Source organism: Phoenix dactylifera, chromosome 1 (genome assembly GCF_051530095.1).
Source record: "Phoenix dactylifera cultivar Ajwa chromosome 1, Ajwa_hap1_PhDact_Kaust_v1.1, whole genome shotgun sequence".
Classification (NCBI taxonomy): domain Eukaryota; kingdom Viridiplantae; phylum Streptophyta; class Magnoliopsida; order Arecales; family Arecaceae; genus Phoenix; species Phoenix dactylifera.
In genome coordinates this window covers 12,056,859-12,072,545 of record NC_143190.1, presented here as the reverse complement: position 1 = coordinate 12,072,545, position 15,687 = coordinate 12,056,859, and the positions used below count along the sequence as shown (strand labels likewise).

Genomic DNA, 15,687 nt, shown 5'->3' with positions numbered 1-15,687 from the left:
TTACATCTTTCCCTAATTAACAAGTAGATCCCAGAGTACATTTAGGAGAGCTTTGTGAATACTTAAAGGTATAATATAGAAACTTGACACAATAAAGCCAGATAAAGCGTGACTTCCCAATTGTTCCAATTTGCAGCCTGTACAGCATTGAGTACAAACAGCCAGCAAATGGTATGGTCACAAGATCCTATTTAACTATTTAATGTTTTAATATGTGACGTGTTATAGAAACATTGGTAAATTTGGGCAAATTACATCGGCAAAATTATCAATGTCTTCACAAATCATTAATATTTGATCAAATCTTTATTTTATATGTACATTTCTTTCCACCTAGGGCTTACATCCATCATTTCTACAGCAGCCAGACAGATCACTTGTTTTTTTTTTTTTTTTTTTGGTAAACTGGATACGTCGTACCAAAATCAGCAAAAATAGATAGCGAAAAGAGGTGCTGAAGACTCATAGCTATTTACAGCTCTAGGCACTAGAGTATTGTGCAACAAAACGATATAACCCAATCAGCAGCTTTATTCGTCTCGTGATATGTTGTGGATATCCGTCATCAGCCTTAGCATGGCCTTGAATCTACCTAATCACAGTCGTCGGATCTCCTTCCAGGTGAATCTGATCCGCTCTCAAGGTAGGCCGCACATAGGTAATACCCTTTGCAGCGGCTCTAAGCTCAACTTCAGGAATAGTGGTATCATAGAGCCAACAACCTCTAGCTGCAACCAATATGAAATCAGTATTTCTGATCACAAAATCGGTCACTTCTCTTCTTTCATCATCAGGCATACTGTCATCGAAGTTCATCTCGAGAATCATTCGAATTAAAATAAGTAGCATATGGGTTCGTCCAATTTGGAGGTAGGATTTTCTGTTTTTGGAGGACCATGTAATTAACTCAGGAAGCAGCTTATTTAGCAAGTGGGCTCGCAGCATTACGTGCTATTGTTGACTGGGTTGTGCAACAGGTGTGTGAACACAAGTGGGTTATTCCTACATTGGATCCAACCCATGTCATGTGCATTGGAAGCAACATTTAAACATGCATGTGAAGCCAATTCACCTTGGGGTAGCAGCTATTTGAGTTAATTTTATGAATTAAAAAAGAAATTTCGGGTAACATGAGCTCGTTTTTCTAGTTCTTGGACTGGGTTTGGAGCATAATGGTCGGATGGCTAGTATTGTCATACAAGCATATGGGTAAATTGATCGATCTTGCTTAGATCCAGCAGCCTTGAGATGCGTGTACATGCGATCTATCTATGGGAGTTGATCTATCTTTACATGTAATTGTCACTCTTGAGAATTAATGGAAGGGGCATTAACCTTCTATTCTCCAAGTAAACATTTTTTTGTTTTTCCAGCTAGCAAAAACAATAGATTCTCACAAGCAACAATGTCAATCCATTATTTTTCTTAAATTAATTGCTTCCTTGCAATGATGCACTAACTTCTACTTCTCGATCTTCAATTAATAGTAGTCCTTACCATATTTTGAACCAAAGTCAATACTTTAAATTTATCCAAAAGTTGTCGCCACCTAGTTTTATACCCAAGTCTATCCTTTTCTGATAGAAAAAAAAAAAAAGAAAAAAGAGGGAAGCAACCAAAAATAACAGCATGTTTCAACCAAAAAAATATCTTCACCTTGGAACTGTAAAATTCTTTTTTTCTCATTCAAGTGAAAGGCTTTGTAAGTGTGCTTGTGATATACTACTTTTTTTTTCTCTTTTTGATGTAACTTGTGGGGGCATATTAATGCCCAAGATGCAACTCGTCACGTGCTCATCACCATCTTCTTCTTTCTTCTTCTTTTTCTTCTTCTTTTTTTTTAAAAAAAGAGGGATGAATCATATACATCTGGTATTAATATATCTAATAAAAATCAAAAATTAAAATATCACAAAGAGCAACTGATTTAATGACAAATAGGTCCACAATACCAAATCCAGTCCATAATTTTACTTGTCTTTCTATAGGTATGTCTGATATCCGGAAATGCATACTTCACGGTAATCCTCATAATGATGCCCAAGCGTCCTCGTCTACTTTCAACGTCTCAACTTACAAGCAAGGCCAAAGCCATGTTCCTCCCGCGAACTCCAAGGTCTTTACTAATCTGCTACGTGTACGCTAAGCTTCCCTGCTTTTGAGACGGAAGATCCCGAGGTTGTACGTCAAACCCCAAAGGTCCAACTTCTTCCTTACCGCCATGGCGATTGACCCTAAAGCTAAGCTATTTTGTCAACGTGAAGGGCAACTTAAATAGGGTCGAGCCCACTTCATGAACTTAAGGATCTCTAGAAATAGTTGCACTCATTTCTGAAAAATGATTTGGATGGACACATACGTCAGACTAAGAGTTCAAATCCATTCAAATCTAATCACAAGCACTATGATTGGCTCGTGGCCAGTTCTGATAGTGTCGTGCTGCAGTGTTTCCCAGTTTATATAGATTATGAGTCGAATCCGCTCTGATACCATTTGTAACAATCCAAGACCTCACCCAAAATGACTAGCCGAAAGATATTATTTAGATTTTTTCGATCCTATATAAATACCCAAAATCTATCCCGTGAATAATCGGTATGAGACTAAATATATATCCGCATAGATCCTTATAGATACTATGGATCATATTTCCACTATTCTCTGTCCGTATCTAGGGTCATTTATTTGGAACTATTTTTTTAAATTTAAGCTTACTTTTTTTTTTTTTTTCTGGATCTTAGATTTCCCTCACATCCATGTGTTTCATATCTAGAAGGGATTGTAATCGCACATACATTGCGACCTAAACTAGTTATGTTAAGGAAATCCATTATTTGGACCATGTCCTTGATCACTTTTTTTTATCACCTTAATGAGTTCTCCGAGTTCTCCTACTACCATCAAATTTACCTTATTTGATTGGATATGGAGCTCGAAACATGGAACACCTCGCTGATAGCTAGGAGCTCTCTCGGCTACTCGCCGTGCCATACCATCATGGTATAAATATATAATAGTCTCACTATAAATAAGTTATTTCGCATTCTCTTTAATTACCAAGAGCATTATTATATTTGGAACATTAATTAGAGATGTATATTCTTTGATGTCTTGGAGGACTCAAGTTCCATTATATCTTTGTGGAAGTCTTTCTTGGCTTATGTATTGAAGCTATTTATTGCTAATATGTCACATGTTTTAGTGACTATTATCTTGTATGGACCTATTGCTCTGTGAGAGATCTTATTAAGATTGCTTCTTGTGATTCATTCCTTTGGTTATATAATATAAATTTTCTTAAAATGAAAATAATGCTGGAACTTTTTTTTTTTTTTTTTTGACTTTTTTATCGTTTTTAATAAAGAACTTAAAGTTCATTTGCTATATTTTTTTGATGAACAATATTCATTTGTTATTTCTATTCAACTATAGAGCCAAAATTTGTTGTGTATTTCTGAAGCTTTATACCCCCATCCCTCTATTTTTTTTCCTAAATTCATGAATTGCATGTGTCATATTTTGGTAGAATTAAATTCAATTAACTTCTATGTTACATGGTTAGATAGATACACGCAAAATTGTAATTTGAAACATAATAGTATTTTTTTTAAACATGCATTTTTACTTGGATGCTTACTAGCAAATCATGTGTTTTGTGCAAAAAGCCTGGATTCAGAGATTGTGAAGCTAATAGAGACTTATGCAGTTTGGCTTATGGCTTACGTCCACATATGAAGATGATTGAAGAAGCTTATTTAATGATAGACAAAGTACAAGGAATGGAAAATTCCAATTGCAAAAGCCACTCTCATAATCTCTTGAATGCTCTAAAGAAAGTGGCAAAATCTATACATATATGAAGCTTAAAATGGATCTTGGTTCCTTAGATAAATGCAAGAGCCAATGTAAAAAGAGATTATTGTTAATTGGTCTTGATCTTTCGTACAATAATACATTTCTTAACTCGGCACTTCTAAACCATTCCTCTAAAGTTGCAAATAGAAATGTTATTAGGATGTGGATCTTAGGTGGTTTCACTAACAAGTATGATTAACTTCATGCATGCTTGAAATCACATTTATATTCTTTCACTCGATAATTATCTCTCAAGCTTCGTGGCACCAGAATTTCACAGTTCGGCCATTCTGTAGAATTAGCTCTACAACAGAGCAAGAAGGCTTGAGTTCCAATTGATAACAATGATACGATACAGTATCATAATATAACCATCTCAATAAAAAGGTAAAATTTTTGAGGGACGATATCAAGCGGGGGAAAAAAAAAGAAGCAAAGGTAGGGATTTTTTTTTCGCGCGTTAAAATATATATTTCATCTATTACATGTACGAATATATTCAATAAAATTAGAAAATAAAAAATCGTGAAATGCTCGAGACAACTTCTCTACTTCGGCTCACATAATACTTCAGAAATGATTGGTTATGTATACAGACATTCAATTCGCAGTCCTGTTAGCCTCTCTAAATAAATGCTTGGCCTAGAAGGTCCTTCATTTCTTACCATCATCTAAATGTCTCAAAGCAAGGGATGATTCAAGCCAGCATTTCTCGATCTCTCTCAATCCAACTGATCACCGTAGCCTGTCTTTGTCTCTGGATGTAGTCCTCACAGCCATCGCTAATCCAACGGCCCTCCTCTCATCACCGCATCATAGCGCCCAGCCGGTGTCCCGCGTGAAGTCCAGCAGCGGACAGTCCACACGCGCTTCCCGTGTTTCGCATCATCAAACCGCAATCCAGCGGCTGTGATTCCCACATCACGCCATCACCCCCTGCTAGCCCTCCTGGACTCCCGCCTAGGGTTAGGGTGTCCTCGCCGTCCGCCACCCCCGCCCTCCGGCCGCCGTGTCCCTCCCCCCCCCCCCCCCCCCCCACCGATCGCGAGGATGTCGGTCGCGAGCTCGCCGGATACCCAGATGTACGGTCACGACGGCGCGTCCGGCGACGGCAGCGCCGGCGCCGGCGGCATCGAGGGCGGGTCCGGGGTCGAGATGATGGAAGTGGCCACCACCGCCGCGGAGCCGGCGCCGGATCAGGACCACCTTGCGGACGCCGTCGACGCGGCCGTGCCGCTCATGAGCGCCACCTCGAACCAGCTCACGCTCTTGTTCCAGGGCGAGGTATATGTCTTCGATTCCGTCACGCCCGAAAAGGTGCGCGCTTTTCCCTCCGTCGGATCTCTTTTACCTTTTTGGTCCCTTTTCCAACGTTCTCTGGAGGGATTTGCATTTTTCTGTTCGCATTTGGTTAAAGGGGATATCTTTTTGCTCGATTACGATGCTGTTATTTACGAGCTTAGTAAAACAGCGTTTTGTAACTTGATTGGAATTTGTAAAGTTCTTTGGGTGTTTGCTTGCTCTAATTGATGGATTTTGATGCTATGTAATTTTAGGAAAAGCACATGCTTCTTCTGACAGCTGATGTGGTCCGTGTACTGATTGTTGCAATGCTTACTTGGTCCAAACCGTCCAATTGATGATTGATTTTCAATTATAGCATTATTATGCTCATTCCGAACTGTTTGATTAATATACTTCTGCTAAATGAAACATTTTTTTTACTGTGTTTTATGACTGTTATCCAAGCCAGCTAACTGTTTGATTTTTTTTTCTTTTCTTAAGAGAAAGATAAGAAATGGATGCTGCTTACAGTTCAAACTGATCTGTCAGAACAGTAAGTATATTTTCTTTAATTTGCAAACCCATTGGAAGCCATCACAGTTCGATCACTTGTCCTTACCTCATGATCAAAATCCTATAAGAATCCAATTTAGCTTTTAAAATTTTCATCAACATGAATTTAATCTCCATGCTATCTGGGAGATTCCGAAATGTTTCATTGTCCTGTTAACTCTTAAAAGGCTGCGGTTGTTGTTTTCTGATAGAACGCACCAGTTCAGATGAGTGTCAAGATAAGTGATCTTCATGATTTTTAGGCTTCAGTTGTAACCATCAAAGCATTTGCATGCTGATTAGGATTTGTCAAGTGATTTTTTGCTATCATTCAAGATTTGATCCAACTTCATTGTTCATTTACAGATGTTTTTTTTTTTGGGAACTGTAGTTCAGGAGCATGCACATGCTGTAGTGACCATTGAAGAGCTGGCACTACACTCTCTCTTTCCATGGAATCCTGCGACTGTTGATTGGCGGTCTTATTTTACAATAGTATAATACTCAACAGAACGTAGTAGAAAAAAATGTACAATGTAATTGACAGGATTTAGTGGAAAAGGCCAAGCCTCTATGTTGCCAGGCTTTTCTTGCCTGCAAAATCGGCTTAAACCTGCTCCATAAGAATTAGTATAACTTCAGGAATAATATCTTTTAATATGCTGGATTCTTCTTCCATTGCTTTTTAGGGGACTAAAGGAGTATCACCAGAAAACAATAGATTTTACGTTTCTACTGAGCACCAAGTTTTGCTAAGCCTGCCCATTTTCAAAGTTTAAATAAAAGTCATAATGGCATGACTAGTTATATGATTTAACAAACAACTTACATGACTCAACTTGTCAAGCATTACACAGGAGTGCTCTCAATTGCTTGTGGAAAACTTGGACAAGTGTTGGCTATAATGCCAAAAAGTTATGTGCTACTTTACATTTATTTTATCACCCTTTCCATTGCTCTAGCCTGATAAATTTGTATATGTGTATTTTTCCTTGGACTGTTCTGCTCTACTTTGAGATCACTTTTATTTTTAAAAAAAAAACACTCAAGCTACTGCTACGTCACTAATTTATTTTCTAATGTGCTTGTCACTAATTCATACAAAGGACTTGCTGTTTTATTCTTTTTTTCAAAGTCATATCTATGTGGACAAGTATAATATGGAAGGAAATGTTGGTGCACTAGCTGACATTTTGCTGATGATCAATCTGACATTTTGCGAGTTATATTTTAATTTGGCTTTTTAGCATGCAACTTGCGGGTAAATATGATTATAGTTTCCAAAACCAGATGCTGCCTTCTTCCTCTTTATGTAAACTCTTATCAAAACATAGAATGCTGGAAGGTTGGTCCTGGATTAACATTAATTTATCTGGCACTCTTTGTTACTGATGCAAGTGTGGGAGGCTACAATCTTTTACCATTCCTGTGCTCAAAAAGTTAGCATTGCTTAAGAGAATTCTAGATGATTGTATGATGTAGGTATATGGAGTCAGAAGTAGTTGTTATGAGTGCTACAAAATTCGGGGCCAGTTTAATGATTGGGAGAATCATTAAAATTGTAGCACATAGTCTTAACTGATCAAGAACTCCAACTCAAGAGAACTATTTCTAGAAAATTATTATCAGTTCAGTTGACAAGGCGGTCTGATTAGAATCCTAATCAACTGATTGATTGGTCAAGTTTGCAAATGGCATGCGTTTTGTTGGGTGCTATTGATTCTCTTACCAATAGAAAGGCATTTTCTTCAGTTCAATTTGTCATTCATGTTTCTACACTGCTGCTAGAATGAATCTTTTTTGTACCCGCTTACTGAAATTTTTGGTGAAGGATTTCATGTTGATGATAGAAAAATGGACTGAATGGGTGTGTTAGTGTACACAATAAAACTTGTTTAAGATACTATTATCACTCAAACACTTGGTGCCTTCTATGGCAAATACCTTCTGAGTGCAGAAAACTTGTTCATTCAAGTCATTGTGGACCCCTAACTACACTTGCTGCTGCTCTATTCAGAAGTAATTCTCTTTTAATGGTATTTTTGTGCTGCAGGTGCAAGCTGTGTTATTACTGCTAGGAGGGTGTGAAGTACCAACTGGTATAGCTGGCATGGCAGTACCCTGTCACCAGGATGACAGGGTATTCCCACATCATTCACTTACATCATTGAAATGCTAAATTTGTTTATTTTTGTTCATTCTTTTAATTGCGTTCTGCAATAGGGTTATGATGATATACTACGACGAACAAATATTCCTGCAAAAAGGATTGCTTCGCTGATTAGGTTCCGGGAAAAGCGCAAAGAAAGAAATTTTGATAAGAAAATCCGGTATAATGTCCGCAAGGAGGTTGCTCTCAGGTATGTAAAGGATGTCACTGGTTTTGACTAGTTAATAATGAGGACTGTAAGCGGACTTTGGACTCTCTAGGAATGTGTGGAACATGGGATAATTTTTGACCAAACATCAATGTCTAACCCAAGAATGATTAATATAGTGGCAGCAAAATGGTCATTTAACCTATTGTTAGGAAGAGTGGGGGCAAATCAGTTTTTCTTCCACCTCGTTCAGATCTGCATTCAACCTTTTATAGCTTTTCAGTATAATTCTTAACAGCTTTATGGGTAAAACTAAAAAAGTCAAAGCATAGTTAGCAATAATTTTGAGAATAATGTCATATAGAATCACTAGTTTCTTAAATTTACTTTGAATATCTCTTTTTCTCTCAAACCATTATTTTATTTCATATTTTCCTTTTTGTTTTTGTTTCTTAATAAACTTCAAAATCTCAAGATATTACATAATCATTTCAAACTACAAAGGCTCGGGCCTTAAACCTTATCATTTGTGCCTAAGATTGCAAATGGGTTGAATTGATCTGTTTAGATCCGTTTCGATCCATTTAAACCCGACCCAACCCAACCTGTTTAGATTCGACCCAACCCATTCTTGAAGACCCGTGGGGTTTGGTCGGGTCGGGTTAAAATATTAGACTTGTTCTATATTTTGGATTTGGATTTCATAAACTTTGACCCAACCTGACCTGACTTGATCTATATACTATATAGATCTACTTTGGGGCTTCCTATTAATTACCTGATCTGACTCGACTCTAATTAACGTGAAGAAAGTTTTCCAAGTCATTTCTTCTTTTCCTCTGTTATGAGAAAAGGGCTCAAGTTAATCTCACTACATTAAGAAAGGCCAGCTATTAAGGTTATTAACCACTTGAAACAGCTAGATAAACATTAATTCATGGAGTTTTGATTATGTTATCAAACAACTTTGTGGTACTCAAAATTCAGTTTGATTTACAAGTAAGAATATTCTTTTTTCGTGAAATCTTGTTAGTAAACAAATGTAGACCAAGACTTGAACCAGACTTGAACTGGACCGACCTGGACCCGAATATTTTGAGTTGAAGATGGGTCATATATGACCCTGATTCGATCTGAATGATCCATTGGGTCTAAAATATTTTCCATGGACTCGATCCAATTTGACCTAATCATCTACTAGATTGGGTCCTTGTCCAATGTCAAGGCTCGTAGATGAAACTTGGTCGAGTCGGGATCAAGCATGCCCCGGTCCAACCCAACCTATTTGCAGCCCTATTTGTGTCTTTATGTGCTTGCATTTTAATTAGAGTGGCATGGGGGGTGAGGGTGGGCACACGGAAGGTTGTCGGTAGCTACTTAAAAAATCTTTTACTTAGTACCTCCTCTATCCTCATAAGTAGAATCTTAACTTTGGGCCTAATTTAAATTATTATTACCTTGTTCAATTGGATAGGCAAAAGGTCTCGACATAGATTGGGGGGCTTAGTGCAAACTTCGGAGTTACCCGGCAAAAGATTAAAATAAGCTATGCAATAAAAAAAACAATTAAAGCTAAAATCTTAAAAGCTTAAAGGCTAAGAAATAGGAGAAGGGATAACTAGTTGCTTCTTCCTTTGCTACCAAGGGGTCCTCATTGTTGCCAAGGACTCCATCAACCGACAGTTTCGAGATACCCTCAACTAAGGACTCCACCAACTAGCTGCGTCGCCAATTCTCAGAATCCACCAGGTTCATAGAATTTACCATGCTGAAAAGAATATCCTTGGCTAAATAAAAGAAAGAAAGCCGCCTACTAAAAAATGAGCTTGAAAGTCAACGTCAACAAGAACAACACGAATTGGTTGCAGAATTCACATCCGGGTAAGAAGGGCCTGATCAAGAGAATAATATAGTGCACTTGGAAGAACATAACCTTTCCTAATTATTCAATGATCAAAGCTGAGACATAGGAGGGATATTTCTAGGGATGGATTCCATAAAAATCACAACCTCCATATGAATATAGATTTTTGAAAAAAATAAAAAGATAATAAAAAATGGTTTTCTAGGTCTTGTTGGACCTATAAATTAATTAACGAGTTTTTGTGGAAGAGAAAAGCAAGAAAATTTGACCAAAAATCTAGAAAAATCATCCTTAATTTGGCATGACTAAGAAATGCTATTTTTGTAATTAAGTTGAACTTCATCAACAACGTATCAGCATGATAGGCCATCAATAAAATGGCCATAACTTCCTTATCCAAGCTCTAATTGAGGTGATTCAAGATGCGTTAGAAAGCTAACTCGATGTCGGACATCTTAGAAATAATTTGAATTTGAAAATTCAACTTGTGCTGACTATAATGATGCTATCTTTGGGACTGATGTGCGCTAGACCGTAGCATGGACTAATATTGACTCATTCCCGAAAGTTAAGCTCATTGGACACTTATGAGTCAAATGTCACCTTACATCTTTCCTTCATCAAGACTTAAAAGAGCTCCAGAGACCACCCAGGAGGCTTGTGGTAGTGAAGGGTGCATGCTTAGCCCTCAAGCTTTTTTCAACACAATATCTTATGCACCCATCACTCTCTCTCTTCAGTCTTAATGATGTTTGGCCATGTTTACCCACCATTTGAGGCCTTCGATTATAGAGCTTGTTGTTATAGGGTCCAGGATCGAATAACCATAAGGTCGAGCATCTCCATCTTGAATCAAGTCCACAATACAGCACACCTTATGTGGCTATATTTTGATAATTGAATAGGAGAAACTGCCACTGCCTTTGGTGAATAGTGTATAGCTTTGTGGATCTGGTTTGGCTGGTATTGTGGGAAAAAAAACCATTAAGCAATATAAGTTGATATTATATGATGTTGGTGTTTGCAGTTTATACGAAGGTGGCAACTAGTGTAGTGGCAGTTCATTTTTATATTTGTTATAATGCAAGGTGGCAAATGTGGTTGTTCTTGGCTATTTAGACATACTGAGTCTGTTGCTATAACCACAGTCCACAATCTAGGAAAGGAGTTCATGCAGTTGAACTGGCTCTTGGCCTGCAATTATGTGGGATAAGGTTATTGCCCGTTAGCATTGCAAACAAAGGGGATTCTTTGTTTTGTATTTCAAAGAAATCTTAGATCGATCATCTTTTTTCTTTATGAACATTTTTAAATCTGGCAAATATTATATTATAATTAAAGGGATATTGTTTACTTATTATTTTTCAGTGACCATGGGTGCAAAGAGATTTTAAAAACCAAGCTGAGTTTGCTGTTAGATTTTTGTATGGAGGTGTGCAATGCTATAACTTACAAATTACCAGACATGTTAGAATTTGTTCGTGATGGGTATTGTAACATTGCTGAAAATTTGAAATTTACATAAGTTCATAGTTTTATCCAACAAAAAAGGGAAGTTGACCAAGCTAAAAGAGGAGAAAGATGGAAAATAAGAAACAAAAATTGAGTTATTTTTATTTGTTGCCTTTTGATTTGACTATAGTTGCTTTTGATGCCAATTTGGAACGTTCATTTTTTGCTCTTTATTTTTTTTCTCTTTTGACTATAGTTTTCACGCCCGAACGCTTTTCCATTGTATTGGTGATCATCAACAGCTTTTTAAAATTGGTCCTCCGAAAATGTGATTGATTTTTATTGAAATGCAATGATTCAGTCATAATTTATGGAATCATGAACACAGACCAATTTTTCTAATGACTGAGGGTCTTTCTCTTGTTTTGGAAATTTCTTTTGTCTCTATTGTTTAGTTCTTACATCTTTGTTCTAGTCATGGTGAATTCAAGTTCATGCTCCAATCATATAAATGGCTTTGGCAGAATGCAGCGTCGGAAAGGGCAATTTGCTGGGAAGGCAAATCCCCAGGAAGGGGCATCTGCTTCATCAAGTGTTGATCCTGCTCGGAGCTCAACCCAAGATGAGCCTCCTCGAGAATCAAAGTGAGTCTCGTGCCATACTTACAGTTTGGCAGATATTGTAACTCTCAGTTATAGAAACTTATTGCTTCCCTCATTCCTTCCCTGCATGTCTCCCCCATCTGTTAATTGTTTTCTATTCTTTATGTGCTGCCACAGGTGTCAGAATTGTGGCATTAGTGAAAAGATGACACCAGCAATGCGTCGTGGACCGGCTGGTCCTAGATCTCTTTGCAATGCTTGTGGACTAATGTGGGCAAACAAGGTCTGTACCACTTTCTACCTTTACTGATATCATCTTTGCATGATTTATTGGTAAGTACTTTTCAAACTTGTCCGACAGGAACCATGAGTCGACTATTTATTTATTTTTGGGAACTTACTATTCCCAATTGGCTGGTGTTTTTTTGGTACATGCACTTAGAGAAAATGTTTTTAAAAATATAAAGTTGTCAAAAATGTTTAATCTAAGCTGCATGATGTAGCAACTATTAGAAACTCACTAGTAGAAGAGAACATGTATTTGATATGCCTATACAATGATGATACAATGCAATCTGCCAGGAGGCATATAATACACATTGGGTGGGATTTGTGATCATAAAAGCATATCCATGCACACACATATATGTGTATACGTAATATGTGCATATATGTGTGTATATCAACACATATATACCGAGGCATATATAGACATTTTAGGACTAAGCCAAAAGTAATGACATCACTGAATCCATACGGATGAGTATTTGATGGATCGCTGTGATTTAATAAAAGAATAAAAAAAATAATTATTGGAAATTCTGTTGTTTAGGTGCACTGTTGCACATGAGTTATTCGATGTAATGAGTATTCGATAGGCAATGGTCAATCAGTGAAAGCATGGAATTTCATTGTGACAGATTAAGGGAAAACCACAAATTCCACACAGACACACACACACACACACACACACACACCCCTCAGGGGGGGAAATCTTATTCTTTCCTCTCCTAATTTCAAAGGTGGGTAGGAGGTGGAGAGCTCTTGTCTTCTCCTCTCATACCCACATGTTAGCAAAGGCGGTCCCCTGATATATCTTGCAGTAGGGTTCAGGTAAGGTGCCCGTGTCATCTATACAAGTCCATAATTTTATATTCATATTCTGTGTTTGAGCTCAAAGCTCAGATAATTGGCTAGAAAATTTGCAGTTTTGTATGTGTGAGGTCAAACCTCATTGTCCATGGAGGGGGGCAGGGAGGGTTATCTGCATGAGCATGTGTATATGTAACAATCCAGGACCTTACAAAAAATGGCTAACCGGAAGATATTATTGGGGTTTCTTGATCCTGTATAAGTACTCAAGATCTACTCAGTGAATAATCGATGTGGGATTAAACACACCTCGCACGAGTCCTCACATACTCCTCCCGTTCAAGCCCTAATTTCCTTGTCAGGCTAAAGGTTCAAATTCATTTAAATCTAATCACAAATACCACGATCGGCCCGTGGTTAGCCCTAATGGATCCGTGCTGCAGTGTCCCCTAGTCCACATAGGTTATAGGCTGGATCCGCTCTGATACCATTTGTTACAATCCGGAACCTCACCCAAAATGGCTAATCGAAAGATATTATTTGGGTTTCTTGATCCTATATAAGTATCCAAAATTTATCCAGCGAATAACCGATGTGTGAATAAACACAAGCCTGCACGAGTCCTCATAGTATATGCTTGCATTGTTGATGTCACCTACTTACACCTGCACTTCAGTACAGCCTTATGGCTTGATCTTCTGTTGTCAAATTGTTGATCTGCTAAAAAATCATCATTGGATTTTGTGAAGTAAGCTCTTTTAGTTATATGTCAAGTAATGCATGATTTTTTTAATCCTCAGGGTACTTTGAGGAGCCCCGCTAAGGTGAAAATGAGTATTCGGAGCCCTGCCAATCCAAATGAACATGTATGGTTTTCTTAGGACGACTACGACAAAAACAAGAAGATGCTTAACATAGATGTCTAAGTGTACTGCTGTTTGTATATATTTTCCCTACAGGGTGAAGCTGTGGATTCAGAATTCGGAACCGACCACAAAACACTTGTTGACACATCAAACAATCATGACTCAGTTGTAAACACTGCTGATATGTGAGTATAAACTATCGCTATGTTTTGAAAACTCGAGTGTGATGAGAATTGCAGCTGATCTTCTTTTCTGGGTAACCATGTTCAGAGTGGCGGAGGGTATACCGGCAGGTCTGAGGCAAGAGATGGAGGAAGACCTGAAGACCGAAATGTAAGAAGTATAACAATGTACTATTCAAATAATAGAAACTTTGGGCTTTTCTCGGTTAAATTTTTATAGGGACCGCTTGACACCGCTTGACCGAATGAATGATGATATAGGAAAGTGCAGCACCTTGTGTGAGAGCACGCATACATCGCTGTGCATGTTTTATGTGCATCGTGTCACGAGCCTTTTCTCTACTGATCATTGCATGACGACGTGCTTTATCTGCACCTATTGGTTTTTTCCCTATCTTTCAGAACTGTGAGAATCTAATGTTTATGGAACTGACCTCAAGCCATAAATAAAACTTGAAGCTCAGAATTTCAGTGGGTTTCAGATATTAGATTGATGAAAGAGTCTTTTTTTTTTTTGTAAGTACTCATCGAATGCCAGTATTGCAAAAGTAATAGCTTCTGTCCATAGTCCAGGGCTGGAAGTTATTATCAATTTGTAGTCAAACCACTTTGAGACCGTTGTTCTAATTCATATTAAGTGGCAATTCTGTGGATTATGGCATGCATGTCTGAAAATAGGCACCTAATTCATATGTTTGCATTCATTTCTAGGTTCTATTTTATTTTATTTTTTTTTTGGTACTTGAAGAAGGGTTTGGCTTGTATCTTTATACTTTCACGGTGACAATCGTCAGTTCATGCTCTGCACAGATCTCAAACCATTCCAAATTTCTTTCTTCATCCGTGCGCATGGATTTCAAAGCAATCATTGCACAATCCAATAGTAGATTTATGCGAAGGAAGGTGAATCATTCTTTTGTCCGAAAGATACAATCTTTGTCCCTTGAAGAACTCCAATCTTGCTAAAGTAAGAGCTTCAGTGGATAGGCCAGCACTTTATAAGTTGTTTCTCAATTTGAAGTCAACTGATATGAGAGTAGCCAAGGGCCTTTTTTGCAGCAATTCCTGAGTTTTTCCACCAACCCCTCCCAGTCCTGCGATTTATTCATGAGGAGGCGCTATTCCGTCGGCAGCTCTGATCCTATTGGCTGCTTTCTTTCTTTCTTGGAGGTAGAGTGCAGCAGTAGAATCCGCATCTCTCGCTATTTGTTGTATTGGATCTCCATAAAGGCAGAGTTCAGTCGCAAAATACTTTGCTTAGTTGCAAAATAAGGAATGAAGTATTATAACGCCTCCACGTTTAACTAATAGAGATAATTTTCTTCAACCCCACTGCTGGCCGAAGCTTTGGTCGCATGGATCAACGCTTTCTTCTACAATTATTACTTGGCTTGCATGCTAATACTACTGTATTTACTGGAAGGGACGTAGACTGCCATGCTAACATTGCACTAATGCAGTGCAAGATTGCTTGTTGTTTCAGTACATTATTTTAGAAAAATCTATAAACTATTTGTTGATTAGGTTGGTAGTTCCTGTTTGATGGTAGGAAATTTATTTAACAATTGCACTAGCTATATATGTTGGATTCATGAATGATGAATCTCGAATCCTAATTAT

The 15,687-nt window shown here is 37.8% G+C and overlaps 1 protein-coding gene across 2 annotated transcripts; it reads left to right on the top strand.

The window, feature by feature from the left end:
* The first annotated feature begins 4,864 nt into the window (after window positions 1-4,864).
* On the top strand, window positions 4,865-15,109 carry LOC103710187 (GATA transcription factor 18-like). 2 transcript variants are annotated; one of them, XM_026805855.4, is made up of 9 exons: window positions 4,865-5,172; window positions 7,745-7,831; window positions 7,915-8,051; window positions 11,850-11,969; window positions 12,105-12,210; window positions 13,820-13,885; window positions 13,979-14,070; window positions 14,156-14,218; window positions 14,878-15,109. In XM_026805855.4, the coding sequence occupies exons 1-9, from the start codon at window positions 4,906-4,908 to the stop codon at window positions 14,972-14,974; spliced, it is 1,035 nt and encodes a 344-aa protein (XP_026661656.3). In that variant the 5' UTR covers window positions 4,865-4,905; the 3' UTR covers window positions 14,975-15,109. The 2 variants fall into 2 exon arrangements, with proteins under 2 accessions (XP_026661656.3, XP_026661657.3); XM_026805856.4 differs by lacking the exon at window positions 14,878-15,109 and adding an exon at window positions 14,329-14,555.
* The last annotated feature ends 578 nt before the right edge of the window (window positions 15,110-15,687 follow it).